Here is an 11,691-nt window from a genome sequence, read left to right as displayed (position 1 = left end):
ATTGACTCTAAATCTTTGTATTCAGAAAACCTTACCATTTTATAATTTCAGACACTCTGCCACAATTATATAGATAAGCACAGCAGTCACTGGCAGATGCTACAAGGGTTATGGCTTGAGATAAAGCAAGCATATGGCATACAACCCAATCAGCCTTGACTTGGAACGAAAGTAGTACAAGGTAACTAAGAGGTCTAAATGTTGCATCAACATCAAACTGTTATAGCAAGTAAATGCTGATCAATACCAGAGGTAGTTAAAAACAAAAACAAAAACAGAATTACCTGGAAAAACTCAGCAGGTCTGGCAGCATCGGCGGAGAAGAAAAGAGTTGACGTTATGTCAACTCTTTTCTTCTCCGCCGATGCTGCCAGACCTGCTGAGTTTTTCCAGGTAATTCTGTTTTTGTTTTTGTTTTGGATTTCCAGCATCCGCAGTTTTTTTGTTTTTACCAGAGGTAGTTAAGTTCAGCAAAGGACAATGGTCTAAGGACAACTGCCAGTTGAATTATGCTTCCCAAGCTCAAATAGTGCCTGTTTACCACAAACAAGTTCCTCAGTGCATTAATGTACAATTACCTCAGTTGGTATGCCAATGAGTCTAATGTACCAATGCAAATTTCAAAAAAGCACAATGTGGTCAAAAGCGCAAATGCTTCATGATGGGTAAGGTATATGTAAGATTCTATAAACCAATTGTTTTCCAACATCAGTTATAACTACTCATTAGTTTCATTGTGTAAAAAATAACTTAAGATCAGGTCATCATATACAAAATGATTTTTATATAATAATTAACAGCTAATAAAGCTTCTCAGAGAGAAAAATAGTCTTTCAAAGTTCCAACACTTGAATTAATTGAAGATCTGGTGATAAATGCAGGCAGCTTCTGCAGTATTGACGCTCACTTTTCCTGCATTTTCTGGGTTTCTAGGTGATGCAGTAGTTTCTGTTCTCGCTTCTCCCTCATTCGTTCCTTGAAGTCTTCCAACTCTTTCCGCTGTAATCAAGGAGAAAAAAAAGCAATATCAGAATCAACTCTGAAGTTGTGCAGTAGTTTAAAGAGGTGCATGCTTTTTTATTAACATACAATACCACAATGGGTGGCTTTTATATTATGAAATATTGTTGATGCACGGAAGATCATTGCATCTCCCAAAGCAATAAAACAAAATCTCAGCAAGAAGGAATCTAGTTTACTTGTGAAAGTTCAACAATGTCAATCTAAGAATGATAGTTGTTGCCTTTTCTAGAGTGATAATGAAAATAAATGAATGCCAAGGGATGTTAGATAGGAAATTAGAAAGTAGAACATTATTCTGCAGAAGCCTTCTTTGAAAATTCTGTCACTCTTCTTGCTGAGGACTACCGAATACAGAATTATTTTTTAGTCATTGGATTTTAAGAAATGGGAACTGGAACAGGCCATTCAGCCCCACGAACCTGCTCTGCTATTCGATAAGATTATGGTTGATCTTCTACCTCAATCTGTCTTCCTGCACTATCCCCATATCCTTGGATTCCCTTGGTATCCAAAAGTATATTGATCTGTCTTGAATGAGCTACCAAGAAAGGAAGGTCAACAACTCTCAACTTTGCTGCTTGTGGTACATTCTGGGCACTTCATGGAAGGACAAAATCAGGAATGCTGGCATTCGTGAAGCAGAGGCGATGTCGCTGGCTCAGGCACGTTTGCAGGATCAAAGGTGGTCGCATACCTAAGGATTTTCTGTATGGCAAGGTAGCTGGAGCCAGATGACCAACACGTCTCCCAAGGCTCCTGGCCTCAAAGATGTTTGAAAGCATGATTATGAAGGCCACAAACATCGATTCTTGCACCTGGGAGTCAACAGCTGACAAAAAAAAGGGAAATGGTGACACCTGTGGGCCGCTGTGCACCGCCGTGATGGTCAATACTTACAGAGGCTTGACAACAGGTGCCAACATCGAAAACAACCCACAACACCACCTGATAACCACTTTGTATGTGGCACCTGTGGCTGAACCTGCCTCTCATGGATTGGTCTCTTCAGCAATCAGCAAAAGTGCACCATATGAAACAACCACATCCCCAACGGATTTGATTTGCCGCATGTCCATCATCTTACATAGATGGAAGGATGACGCCAATGCCTTGAATAAACTTAATGACTGAACATCTATAGGTGTCTGAGGTAGAGAACTCTAAAGATGCACAACCCTTTTAGTGAAGAAATTTCTGCATATCTCAATGGCCAACTATTTATTCTGACATTATGATCACAGGTTCCAGTCTCCCCAGCGAGGGGAAACATCTGCCTAGCAACTACCCTATCAAGTCCCTTAAGAAATTTGTATGTTTCAATGAGATCACCTCTCATTTTCCTAAATTCAAGGAGAGATTGGCCTAGTCTACTCAATCTCTACACACAGGACAATATCTCCATCCCAGGAATAATCATAAACCTTCCATGCATTCCCTTCAAGGCAAGTATATCCTTCCTTAGGTAAGAAGATCAAAACTGTGCACTCCAAGTGTTTTCTCACTAAGGTCTTATACAACTGCATTAAGATTTCTTCATTCTTATATTCTAAATGCTTTGTAATAAGGGTAACAAAACCATTTGCTTTCCCAATTGCTTGCTGTACCTGCATGTTAACTTTCTGTACAATGACACCCAGGTCCCTATGAATATCAACATTTCTTAGTTTCTGCCCATTTAAAAAAAACATTATATGTTTCTATTATTCCTTGCATAATGGATAACTTCACACTTTCCACATTGTAATTCCATCTGCCCAAGCTCCTGTCCACCCCCTAACCTGTCTACATTGCAGGTCTTGGAAAGGCCTAATGAGTTGCTGTTAGGAAAGTTTTAACTTATACATTTCAAAAATAAGAATGTTGAAATGTTTTGTTTCTACCTAATTGCCTTACCCCTCTGAAGTCTCACTCCAGTAAAAACTTGACAATTGCTCTCTTATTTGAGAAGACTCCTCTTGGACCATTCTGAGATAACAACAGTTTGATACCTGAGGCTACCTTTCTTTTCATGAGATTACAGCGTCACAACCTTTCTTGTCTGTTTTATTGATCCTAGTATGACTATTTTACCATTGAAACTCCTCTCATTCCCTCAAGCCCCAAATATGCTCTTTACTTTCATGGTTTTGAAATCAAGCCTCATTTCACCATTTTGATTATTTACCAGAATCTCAACTCTCCTCCTTTCCATCGATTTCCATAAGCTTTTACAAAGTTACCAAGTATTTATAAGACAGTAACAGGCCACTCAGCCCAACAGATTCATGTGGTGTTTATACACCATAGGAGCCTTCTCCCAGCCCTCTTCATCTCACCCCATCAACATATATCCTTCTATTCTTTCTACCTAATGTGTTTATTTAACTTCCCCTTAAATGCATCGATGCTACTAATCTCAACTACTCCTTGTGGTAACGAGTTCCACATTCACATCACTCTCTGGTATTCATTTATTTTATTTAGCATATGCATAGTCACAGAGCCAAACAATAGCCTTGTTGATGGCTAGATGGAGTTCTTTAAGCCCGCCCTGAAGTTTAGTCAGCGGACACACCTCGACAATGTGAGTGATTATTTGGATGGCACCACAACTGCAGCCTGGATAGTCTTGGCCACTCCATTGATTTTGGGTGGCTGCATAGAGGCCTTGACCAGTCTGGAAACTGTTTAAAGGGCCCATTGTCGTCATGGGAGATCAAAGCCAGGTGGTCGATTAGTGGGGTCTACGATGAGACTGTGGTTTCTGGTGGATGTCTTCTTCTGACAACCCTCCTACCAAAGGTCCTCAGCTGTTAATCCTTGGCATGGTGAGTAACCATATGGGTTAGCATGAGGGAAGGTGTACTGCTGGTAGGTTAAGGAGGTCCTTAATAGACCTTCTCCAATAGCTTACCTGTGGCAATTACCCTCCTGATGAGCAGGGGGAGGGGCAATGTTGCTCAGGACTGGGAGCCAGGGTAAAAAGTTTTTCTTCAACTGAGAGGTTATACCTATCAGAAATGACTGAACAGACTAGGGCTCTTTTCTCTAGAAAAGTGAAATCTGAGGGGTGGCTGCTAGAGTAAGGTTGTGACAGAATTTGATAGGGAAACGCAGAGAAGATGTTTCCACTTGCGAGGGATACTGGAACTATGGGCCGTGAACATAAGGTAGTCATCGATAAATCCAATAAGAAATTCAGGAGAAACTCCTTTACCTGGAGTAAGTAGGTACAAAGCAATAAAAATAAACTGATTCTTAATTCAGCCAGTGTATTAATGTGAGGGATAGGCTGCAAAAGTTAAATGCAGATGTGAAAAGCAACCCTATTTTAACGAAAAAGCAACCAATCTGCAGCTGTTGAAGGTAAATGCCAAGTACAAGAACGGAACATTCATTCAAAATACTAAGTATAATCAAAAAGTTCAACTGCTGTTGTAAATGCAAAAAGTATTTTATGAGAAAAGTGGGCTGAAATGTTCACTGTTCATTTATAACCTGGTGATAGTATGGCCCAAAACATTTATGCGACACATTGGTTCAGGAGTTCAGATACTTACACGCATCTTCTCTTCTGGCGGATAGATCTCTCTCTGAAAAATACAAAGTGGAAGGTTTGCTCAACAATACAGAATGTACATTGCAGAGTTATAGTAAATGTATCCCTCACAAAGAAAATATAATTTCCCATTGTTTTTCAAAGCCCAGCAAGAGGCTGGAATGGAGAGGCGGATAGAGGAAGTGGTGAAAATTAGTGACCTTATGATTTGTGCCACTTGCTTTTTGCAGAAGAATGAATTTAGAGCCCAAACTCTAGAAATCCTTCTCCATACCTTACACTTTTTTAAGATGCCATTTATAACCTCTCTATTTGACTGTACATCAGCCCTGATATCACCTTCTTTGAACATGTCAACATTTTCAGATTAGAAAGTGAAACACCTTCAGCCAGTTTATTACTTAAAAAGCACTACGTAAATGGAAATTGTTGTTGTTGTAATATATCACCATACTACACCAGGGGGAGATCAAACGCAGATTGGGTGATTCCTTTACCTAGCACCTACGTTCAGACCACAAGGATGACACTGAGCTTCAAGTCACTTGCCTTTAATTCTCCAAACTATTCTGTCCCTGGCCTTCAATTCTGGTTTATCACAGCTTAAGGAACAGTCATGCATCTTTGGACTAGGCATTTTACAGCCTTTTGGTCTCAACATTGAGATCAACCACTTTAGATGATACAACTCCCATTTTCTCACACAGCAGGTGCTGATAATGGTTCTGCTGTAGCGAGTTACATTGCCTCTGGACTAGCGTTTTGTTTCTGGCCCAATTACAACAACTTGCAATTCTATAGTGCTTCTAATTGTAGCAAAACATCCTGAGACACTTCACAGGAGCATTAACAAATAAAAACTGACACCAAGCCACTCGGAGATATTTGAACAGATGACCGAACGCCTGGTCAAAGTGATAAATTTTAAAGACAGTATACTGGGAGAAAATGGAGAGGTTTGGCACCATCCGTGACTCCTCAGATACTGAAGCAGTCCCTGTCCAAATGCAGCAAGACCTGGGCAATATCCAGGCTTGGGCTGACAAGTGGTAAGTAACATTCACACCACACAAGTGCCAGGCAACGACCGTCTCCAACAAGAGAGAATCTAACCATTGACATTCATTAGCATTATCATCGCTGAATCCCCCACTATCAACATCCGGGGCGGGGCGGGGGGGGGGGGGGTTACCATTGACCAGAAACTGAACTGGACAAGCTATATAAATGGCTACAAGAGCAGGTCAGAGGCTAGGAATCCTGCAGTGAGTAACTCACCTCCTGACTCCCCAGAGCCTGTCCATCATCTACAAGGTACAAGTCAGGAGTGTGATGGAATACTCTCCACTGGCGTGAATGACTGCAGCTCCAACAATACTCAAGAAGCTTGATACCATCCAGGACAAAGTAGCCCGCTTGACTGGCACCCCTTCCACAACCATTCAATCCCAAATGCTGGCCACATCTCGTAAATTAATTTTTAAAAAAAAAATCAGAGCTTTGGACCCAGGCAGCTGGGACCCAGTGGCAGGGCTACTCCCCATGTGCACCTTAAGAGCCTAGTGACCTATTAAAGGTCAAGGGGGATTTTCCAGTCAGCCGCCAGGTTCCCACAGGCAGCAATGGAGCCAGTTTAGGTGCCACTCTCAATTGCAGCCTGCTGTTCCTTTCAAGCTGGAATGCCTCTGATTGACCCTCCAGCTCTGAAAACCCACCTGCCAACCTTAATTGGATAGTGAGCCTGTCTTCAGGCCAATTAAGGGGGCAGCCCCGTGAAACTCTCAATGAGTGACTGTTTCTCCCCAGGTGGAGAGGGGGTGATGGGCCGGGTAGGTTCAGGATCTAGAAACAAGCTTGTTTCCCACCCACAGAAGGAAGATCATGCCCCAGGTGTCCTTTACTTCCAATGCGACCACCTGGAAATGTACAAGGTTGTGGGCTACTCGACGTTCGATCTTTCTCTTGAGGGGGATGACTGACACAAAACTGGATGTGTGGCATAGATGGCTATGCAACATATCACATCAAATGCCGATACTTTTACATGTTTCAATGTCATCTTTTGAATGACTGCAAAATACAGCCTGTCATTCACTGACCTTTCTTTTGACTACATATTCCTCAAAATACTCTGCTTGATTGGAGATCCAAAACACTGTCACAGGGAACGACAGGTAAAGTAACATCTGATGATACAGAAAATGGCAAAATCAGAGAGAATCTGCTGCTCAATCTGAATTAAAACACATCGACTGCTTTGTCTCCAAAAGAATTGCCCAGATTTGTATAATCGTGCAAGTCTCACATTGGGGCGTAAGCAATCAAGAATGTATTTACACAACATTTTATCAGTGAATTAACTCAAGGAATGAGCTACTTTGAATGCAGTGACTTACACATAGCAGAAAATACAGCTAATTAGCATCAGCAATGTCTCACGAGCAACAGAGGAAGATCCAGTTTTTTGTACAATGTTAACCTGGGCACTGGATAATGCTATGGTTTCTTCAACATCGCCTGTAATAGTTGTGAATTTCCATCTCACCAAAAGGAGCACAATTTGAACAACGTATTACCTCCTTGATAATGCACTGTCAGCCTAGATTATAAATCACCATCTCACAGAAAGGAGCAAATCTCTAACATTGTATTACCTCCTCGACAACAGACTGCCAGCCTAATTTGTGCCCTCGACGCGGGACTCAAACTATCAATCCTTCTGAGGCCGATGCAAAAATGCTCATCAGTTTAATCAAGTTGACAGGAATCAAACTTATATGCCAGATACTAAAGCCAACTCCATTGCTGACAGTGCACATTCTCATTGAATAAAGCATTTCCTCTTCTGTTGTAGAGATTGAAATAAATTGACCTCTAAAAATAAAATGCCAGATATTAAGAAATTATCTAAAAATATCAAACCACATTCCCGGTTCAAAGATTATTTGCTGCATATAGTTCTATTTTTTTGCCAAATAATAGCATGTGGGCATTTCACAAATCAAAAACCCATCCTATTCTTCTAACACAGAAGAAAGCTATACAATTTTGTGCAGGCACTGACTACTTTGACAACACTGACCCATTATTTATTCGCTTTAAGACTTTAAAAAATTGAAGATTTTTATTAACAAAATGCTCTCCTTATGTTTCGATTTCATCCCAATCAATTACCGCCTACATTCAACAATCTACAAGATTCGCTTCAACTACTCCCTGTGGTAGCAAATTTCACGTTCTGACCACTTTCTGGGTAAACAAGGCTCTCCCGAGTTCCATTTTGGAACGCCAGCCTTTATGTTTGCGCTCAAGCCCTGATGCAGGTCCTAAACCTGGCACCTTGCAACCCAGGGACAAACACAATGCTACGAGCTGAGCCACAGCCGACACTTGGAAGTTTCATCCCAGTGATGTCAGGGGTAGGAAACTCACTTGACGAGAGGTCATCAACCTCACGTTAGCTCATGTTTTCCCTCTCTCTCGCTCTCTCCAACACACACACAGATTCTGCTGCAGTATTTTTTCCAGCAGTCCACATCAATACACTGCAGCAGTGCTTGAGGCATGGAAGCCAAAAACTAGAATCTGGTTTTATTCGTGTAGGGGTTTGTGTGCATCTTTTGCTTTTATTTTCTCCCCTTCCATGGTCCAGAACTTTCTCTGCTGCCCTGGGAACAGTTTAGTGGTGCGTTTTTTTGTCTCCTGTCATTTTCTAACATTACACTTTCTCTCCCTGGCCTGAAGTGGGGGAGGTTATTGTTCCCTATTCCTCCCTCATGGCTTCTTATTAGTATAATTTTATATTTTTTCTTTTCACTTCCCCACGCTATTTTATATATATATACCTCCCTCCCTCCTCGCCGGAATATTTACCCGGAATATCTCCAGCTTCACTCCTCCCATCTTCAATCCTCTTCACTCTCACTGAGAAGCTCCGCAACGGCTGCTGCCATTGGCTGTAAGGCCCGGCCAATCAGACCGCACCTCCCGCACTGGCCAGTAACGCGGCCTCTCATAGGCTCAGCGCCGGTGGGGTGGCGGGTAACCATGGAGACGGTCTCACCTGCAACTGCCTTCTCCACCCTCCTCTCACCTGGACAGGTAACAGGTAAAAGTACAGGTAAGGAGGATTAATTAAATAAAGGCGGGGTGGGGGAGGGGAGGATGGGGTTATGGTCCTGGATTAGCAGAGCAGTAGCTCTGATTACAAAAAAATAAATTTAAATTAATTAAATTAAAATTAATTAAATTAAAAAAGAATCCTTTCAAAAGGGAATCAGATAAGCACCTGAAGAGAGAAATATTTGCAAGGCGACGAGGATAGGGCAGGGGGAGTGGGACTAGCTAAATTGCTCATGCAGAGAACCAGTACGGACACAATGGGTTGAATGGCCTCCTGTGCCGCAACTGTTTTATAATTTGCCCCTCCTCCTCTGCCTTGATTGCAAGTGCATTCGTTAAATCTGCAAGGTAGTTAGAAAAAAAAGGAAGACTTGCATTTCTATGGCACCTTTCACAATCTCAGGACGTCCCAAAGCCGATGAAGTACTTTTGAAGTGCAGTCACTGTTGGAATGTAGGAAATGTGACAGCCAATATGCGCAAGCTTCCACAAACAACAATATGGGTAATGACCAGATGTAATCTGTTTTTGTGATGTAGTTTTAGGAATATGTATTGGCCAGGACATTGGGTACTCTTCAAAATAGTGCCGTGGGATCTTTCACGTCCATCTAAGGGGGCAATCAGGGCCTCAGTTTTACATCTCATCCGAAAGGCAGAACCTCTGACAGTGCAGCACTCTCTCAGTACTCCACTGGGATATTTATTTATCCCACAATCAACATCACAAAAACTGTCCAAAGCCCTGGTTAAACCACACCTGACCAGAATGTGATAACAGGACACTTAGAAAATATCAATGGGATTAGACATAGTCAACTTGGATTTATGAAAGGGAGAACAGATAAGGGAGAACCAGTGGGTGTGGTGTATTTGGATTTTCAGAAAGCTTTTGATGAAGTCCCACATAAGAGGTTAGTGTGTAAAATTAAAGCACATGGGATTGGGGGTAATATATTGGCATGGACTGAGAATTGGTTAGCAGACAGGAAACAAAGAGTAGGAATAAATGGGTCTTTTTCAGAGTGGCATGCAGTGACGAGTGGGGTACCGCAGGGATCAGTGCTTGGGTCCCAGCTATTCACAATATATTATATATTGATTTTTTTTTGTTATCTAAAGTTATTTTTTTTCATTCATGGGATGTGAGTGTTGCTGTTTAGGCCAGAATTTATTTCCTATCCCTTATTGCCCTTGAGATGGTGGTGGTGAGCTGCCTTCTTGAAATGCTGCATTCCTTGTGGTGTAACAGTACCCACGGTGCTGTTAAGGAGGCAGTTTCAGGATTTTGACCCAGCAGCAGTGAAGTAATGGCAATATAATTCCAAGTCAGGGTAATGTGTAGCTTGGAGAGGAACTTGAATACGAAGCAAAGATGGGTATATGGACTTTAGGTCACAGATCAGTCATGATTTCATTAAATGGCGGAACAGACTCAAGGGACTAAATGGCCTCCTCCTGTGCCTATGTTCCCAAACAGATTATTTGGTGATTATCAAGCTGCTGTTTGTGAGAGCTTGCTGTGTGCAAATTTAACACTTGGGTGAGGGAACCAAATGTAATATTTACAAGTTTGCTGGTGACACAAAACCTAGTGGGAATGTGAGTGGTGAGAAGGATGTTAAGAGGATTCAAGGCAATTTACACAAGTTGAGTGAGTGGGCAAAAACATGGTAGACGCTGTATAACGTGGATAAGTGTGAAGTTATTTACTTTGGTAGAAAAAACAGAATGGCAGACTATTATTTAAATGGTGATAGATTAGAAAATGTTGATGTACAAAGGCTGTCCTTGTACACCAATCACTGAAAGCAAGCGTGCAGGTGCAGCAAGCAGTTAAAAAGGCAAAGGGCATGTTGGCCTTCATTGCAAGAGGACTTGAGTACAGGAGCAAAGATGTTTTACTGCAGCTATACAGGACCTTGGTGAGACTACACCTGGAGTATTGTGTGCACTTTTGGTCTCCTTACCTAAGAAAGGATATACTTGCCATAGAGGGAGTGCAGCGAAGGTTCACCAGACTGATTCCTGGGATGGCAGGATCGTCATATGAGGAGAGATTGGGTCAACTAAGCCTGTATTTATTTGAGTTTAGAAGAATGAGAGGGGGCCTAATTAAAACATATAAAATGCGGACAGGGCTGGACAGACTGGGTGAAGGGATGATGTTTCTTCTGGCTGGAGGGTCTAGAACAAGAGTTACTGTCTCAGGATATGGGGTAGGCCATTTAGGACTGAGAAGAGGAGAAAATTCTTCACTCAGAGAGTGGTGAACCTACAGAATTCTTTATCACAAAAGGCTGTGGAAGCCAAGACACTGAACATATTTAAGAAGGGAATAGATACATTTCTAGACACTAAAGGTGTCAAAGAGTATGGGGAGAGAGTGGGAGTATGACATTGAGACAGAGGATCAGCTATGATCAAATTGAATTGCAGAGCAGTCTCGAAGGGCCAAATGACCTATTTGTGCTCCTATTTTCTATGTTTCCACGTTCTGGGTAGCACACCTTAGGAAGAATATATTGGCCTTGTAGGGAGTTCAGCATAGCAGAACGATATCTGGACTCCAAGTGTTAAATTACAAGGAAGGTATGCACAAATTAAAGTTTTATTTCCCCCTTGGAAATTTGAAGGTTAAAGGGATATTTGATAAAAATTTTCAAGATATTAAGAGACGTGATAGGGTAGATAGAGAGAATCTATTTCCACAAGTTGGGGATCTAGGACTAGGGGACCTGGTTAAAATATTAGAGCCAGATCTTTCAGGAATGAAATTAAGAAACACTTCTACACGCAAAGACTGGTAGAAGTTTGGAACTCTCTTCTGCAAACAGCACGATTAATTGCAAATTTTAAATATATTGATAATTTTTTGTTATCCAAAGTTAATTTGGATTTTTTTTCATTCACGGGATGTGGGCTTCGCTGGCTAGGTCAGCATTTATTTCCCATCCCTAATTACCCTTGAGAAGGTGGTGGTGAGCTGCCTTCTTGAACCACCGCAGT

The 11,691-nt window shown here is 41.7% G+C and overlaps 1 protein-coding gene across 1 annotated transcript; it reads right to left on the bottom strand.

Annotated features, from left to right (window-relative positions):
• Window positions 1-764: 764 nt before the first annotated feature.
• LOC121271333 (protein PET100 homolog, mitochondrial) lies at window positions 765-8,546 on the bottom strand. Its single transcript, XM_041177272.1, has 4 exons — window positions 8,435-8,546; window positions 6,661-6,747; window positions 4,563-4,595; window positions 765-999 (listed from the first exon to the last, which is right to left on the bottom strand). The coding sequence occupies exons 1-4, from the start codon at window positions 8,462-8,464 to the stop codon at window positions 904-906; spliced, it is 246 nt and encodes an 81-aa protein (XP_041033206.1). The 5' UTR covers window positions 8,465-8,546; the 3' UTR covers window positions 765-903.
• Window positions 8,547-11,691: the final 3,145 nt, after the last annotated feature.

This window comes from Carcharodon carcharias, chromosome 30 (assembly GCF_017639515.1).
Source record: "Carcharodon carcharias isolate sCarCar2 chromosome 30, sCarCar2.pri, whole genome shotgun sequence".
In the NCBI taxonomy this organism is placed as follows: Eukaryota; Metazoa; Chordata; class Chondrichthyes; order Lamniformes; family Lamnidae; genus Carcharodon; species Carcharodon carcharias.
Note: the sequence above shows the minus strand (reverse complement) of the source record. Positions and strands in the feature narration are given on the sequence as shown.

Bases quoted from the DNA above. Each gene is read 5' to 3' on its own strand.
- LOC121271333 (XM_041177272.1), bottom strand. From the start codon at position 8,464: ATGGGAGGAGTGAAGCTGGAGATATTCCGG. The intron at 6,748-8,434 runs GTAAATATTCCG...CTGTATCATCAG, and splicing joins TGAAGCTGGAGATATTCCGG to ATGTTACTTTACCTGTCGTT. The intron at 1,000-4,562 runs GTAAGTATCTGA...CCTTGATTACAG, and splicing joins CGCCAGAAGAGAAGATGCGT to CGGAAAGAGTTGGAAGACTT.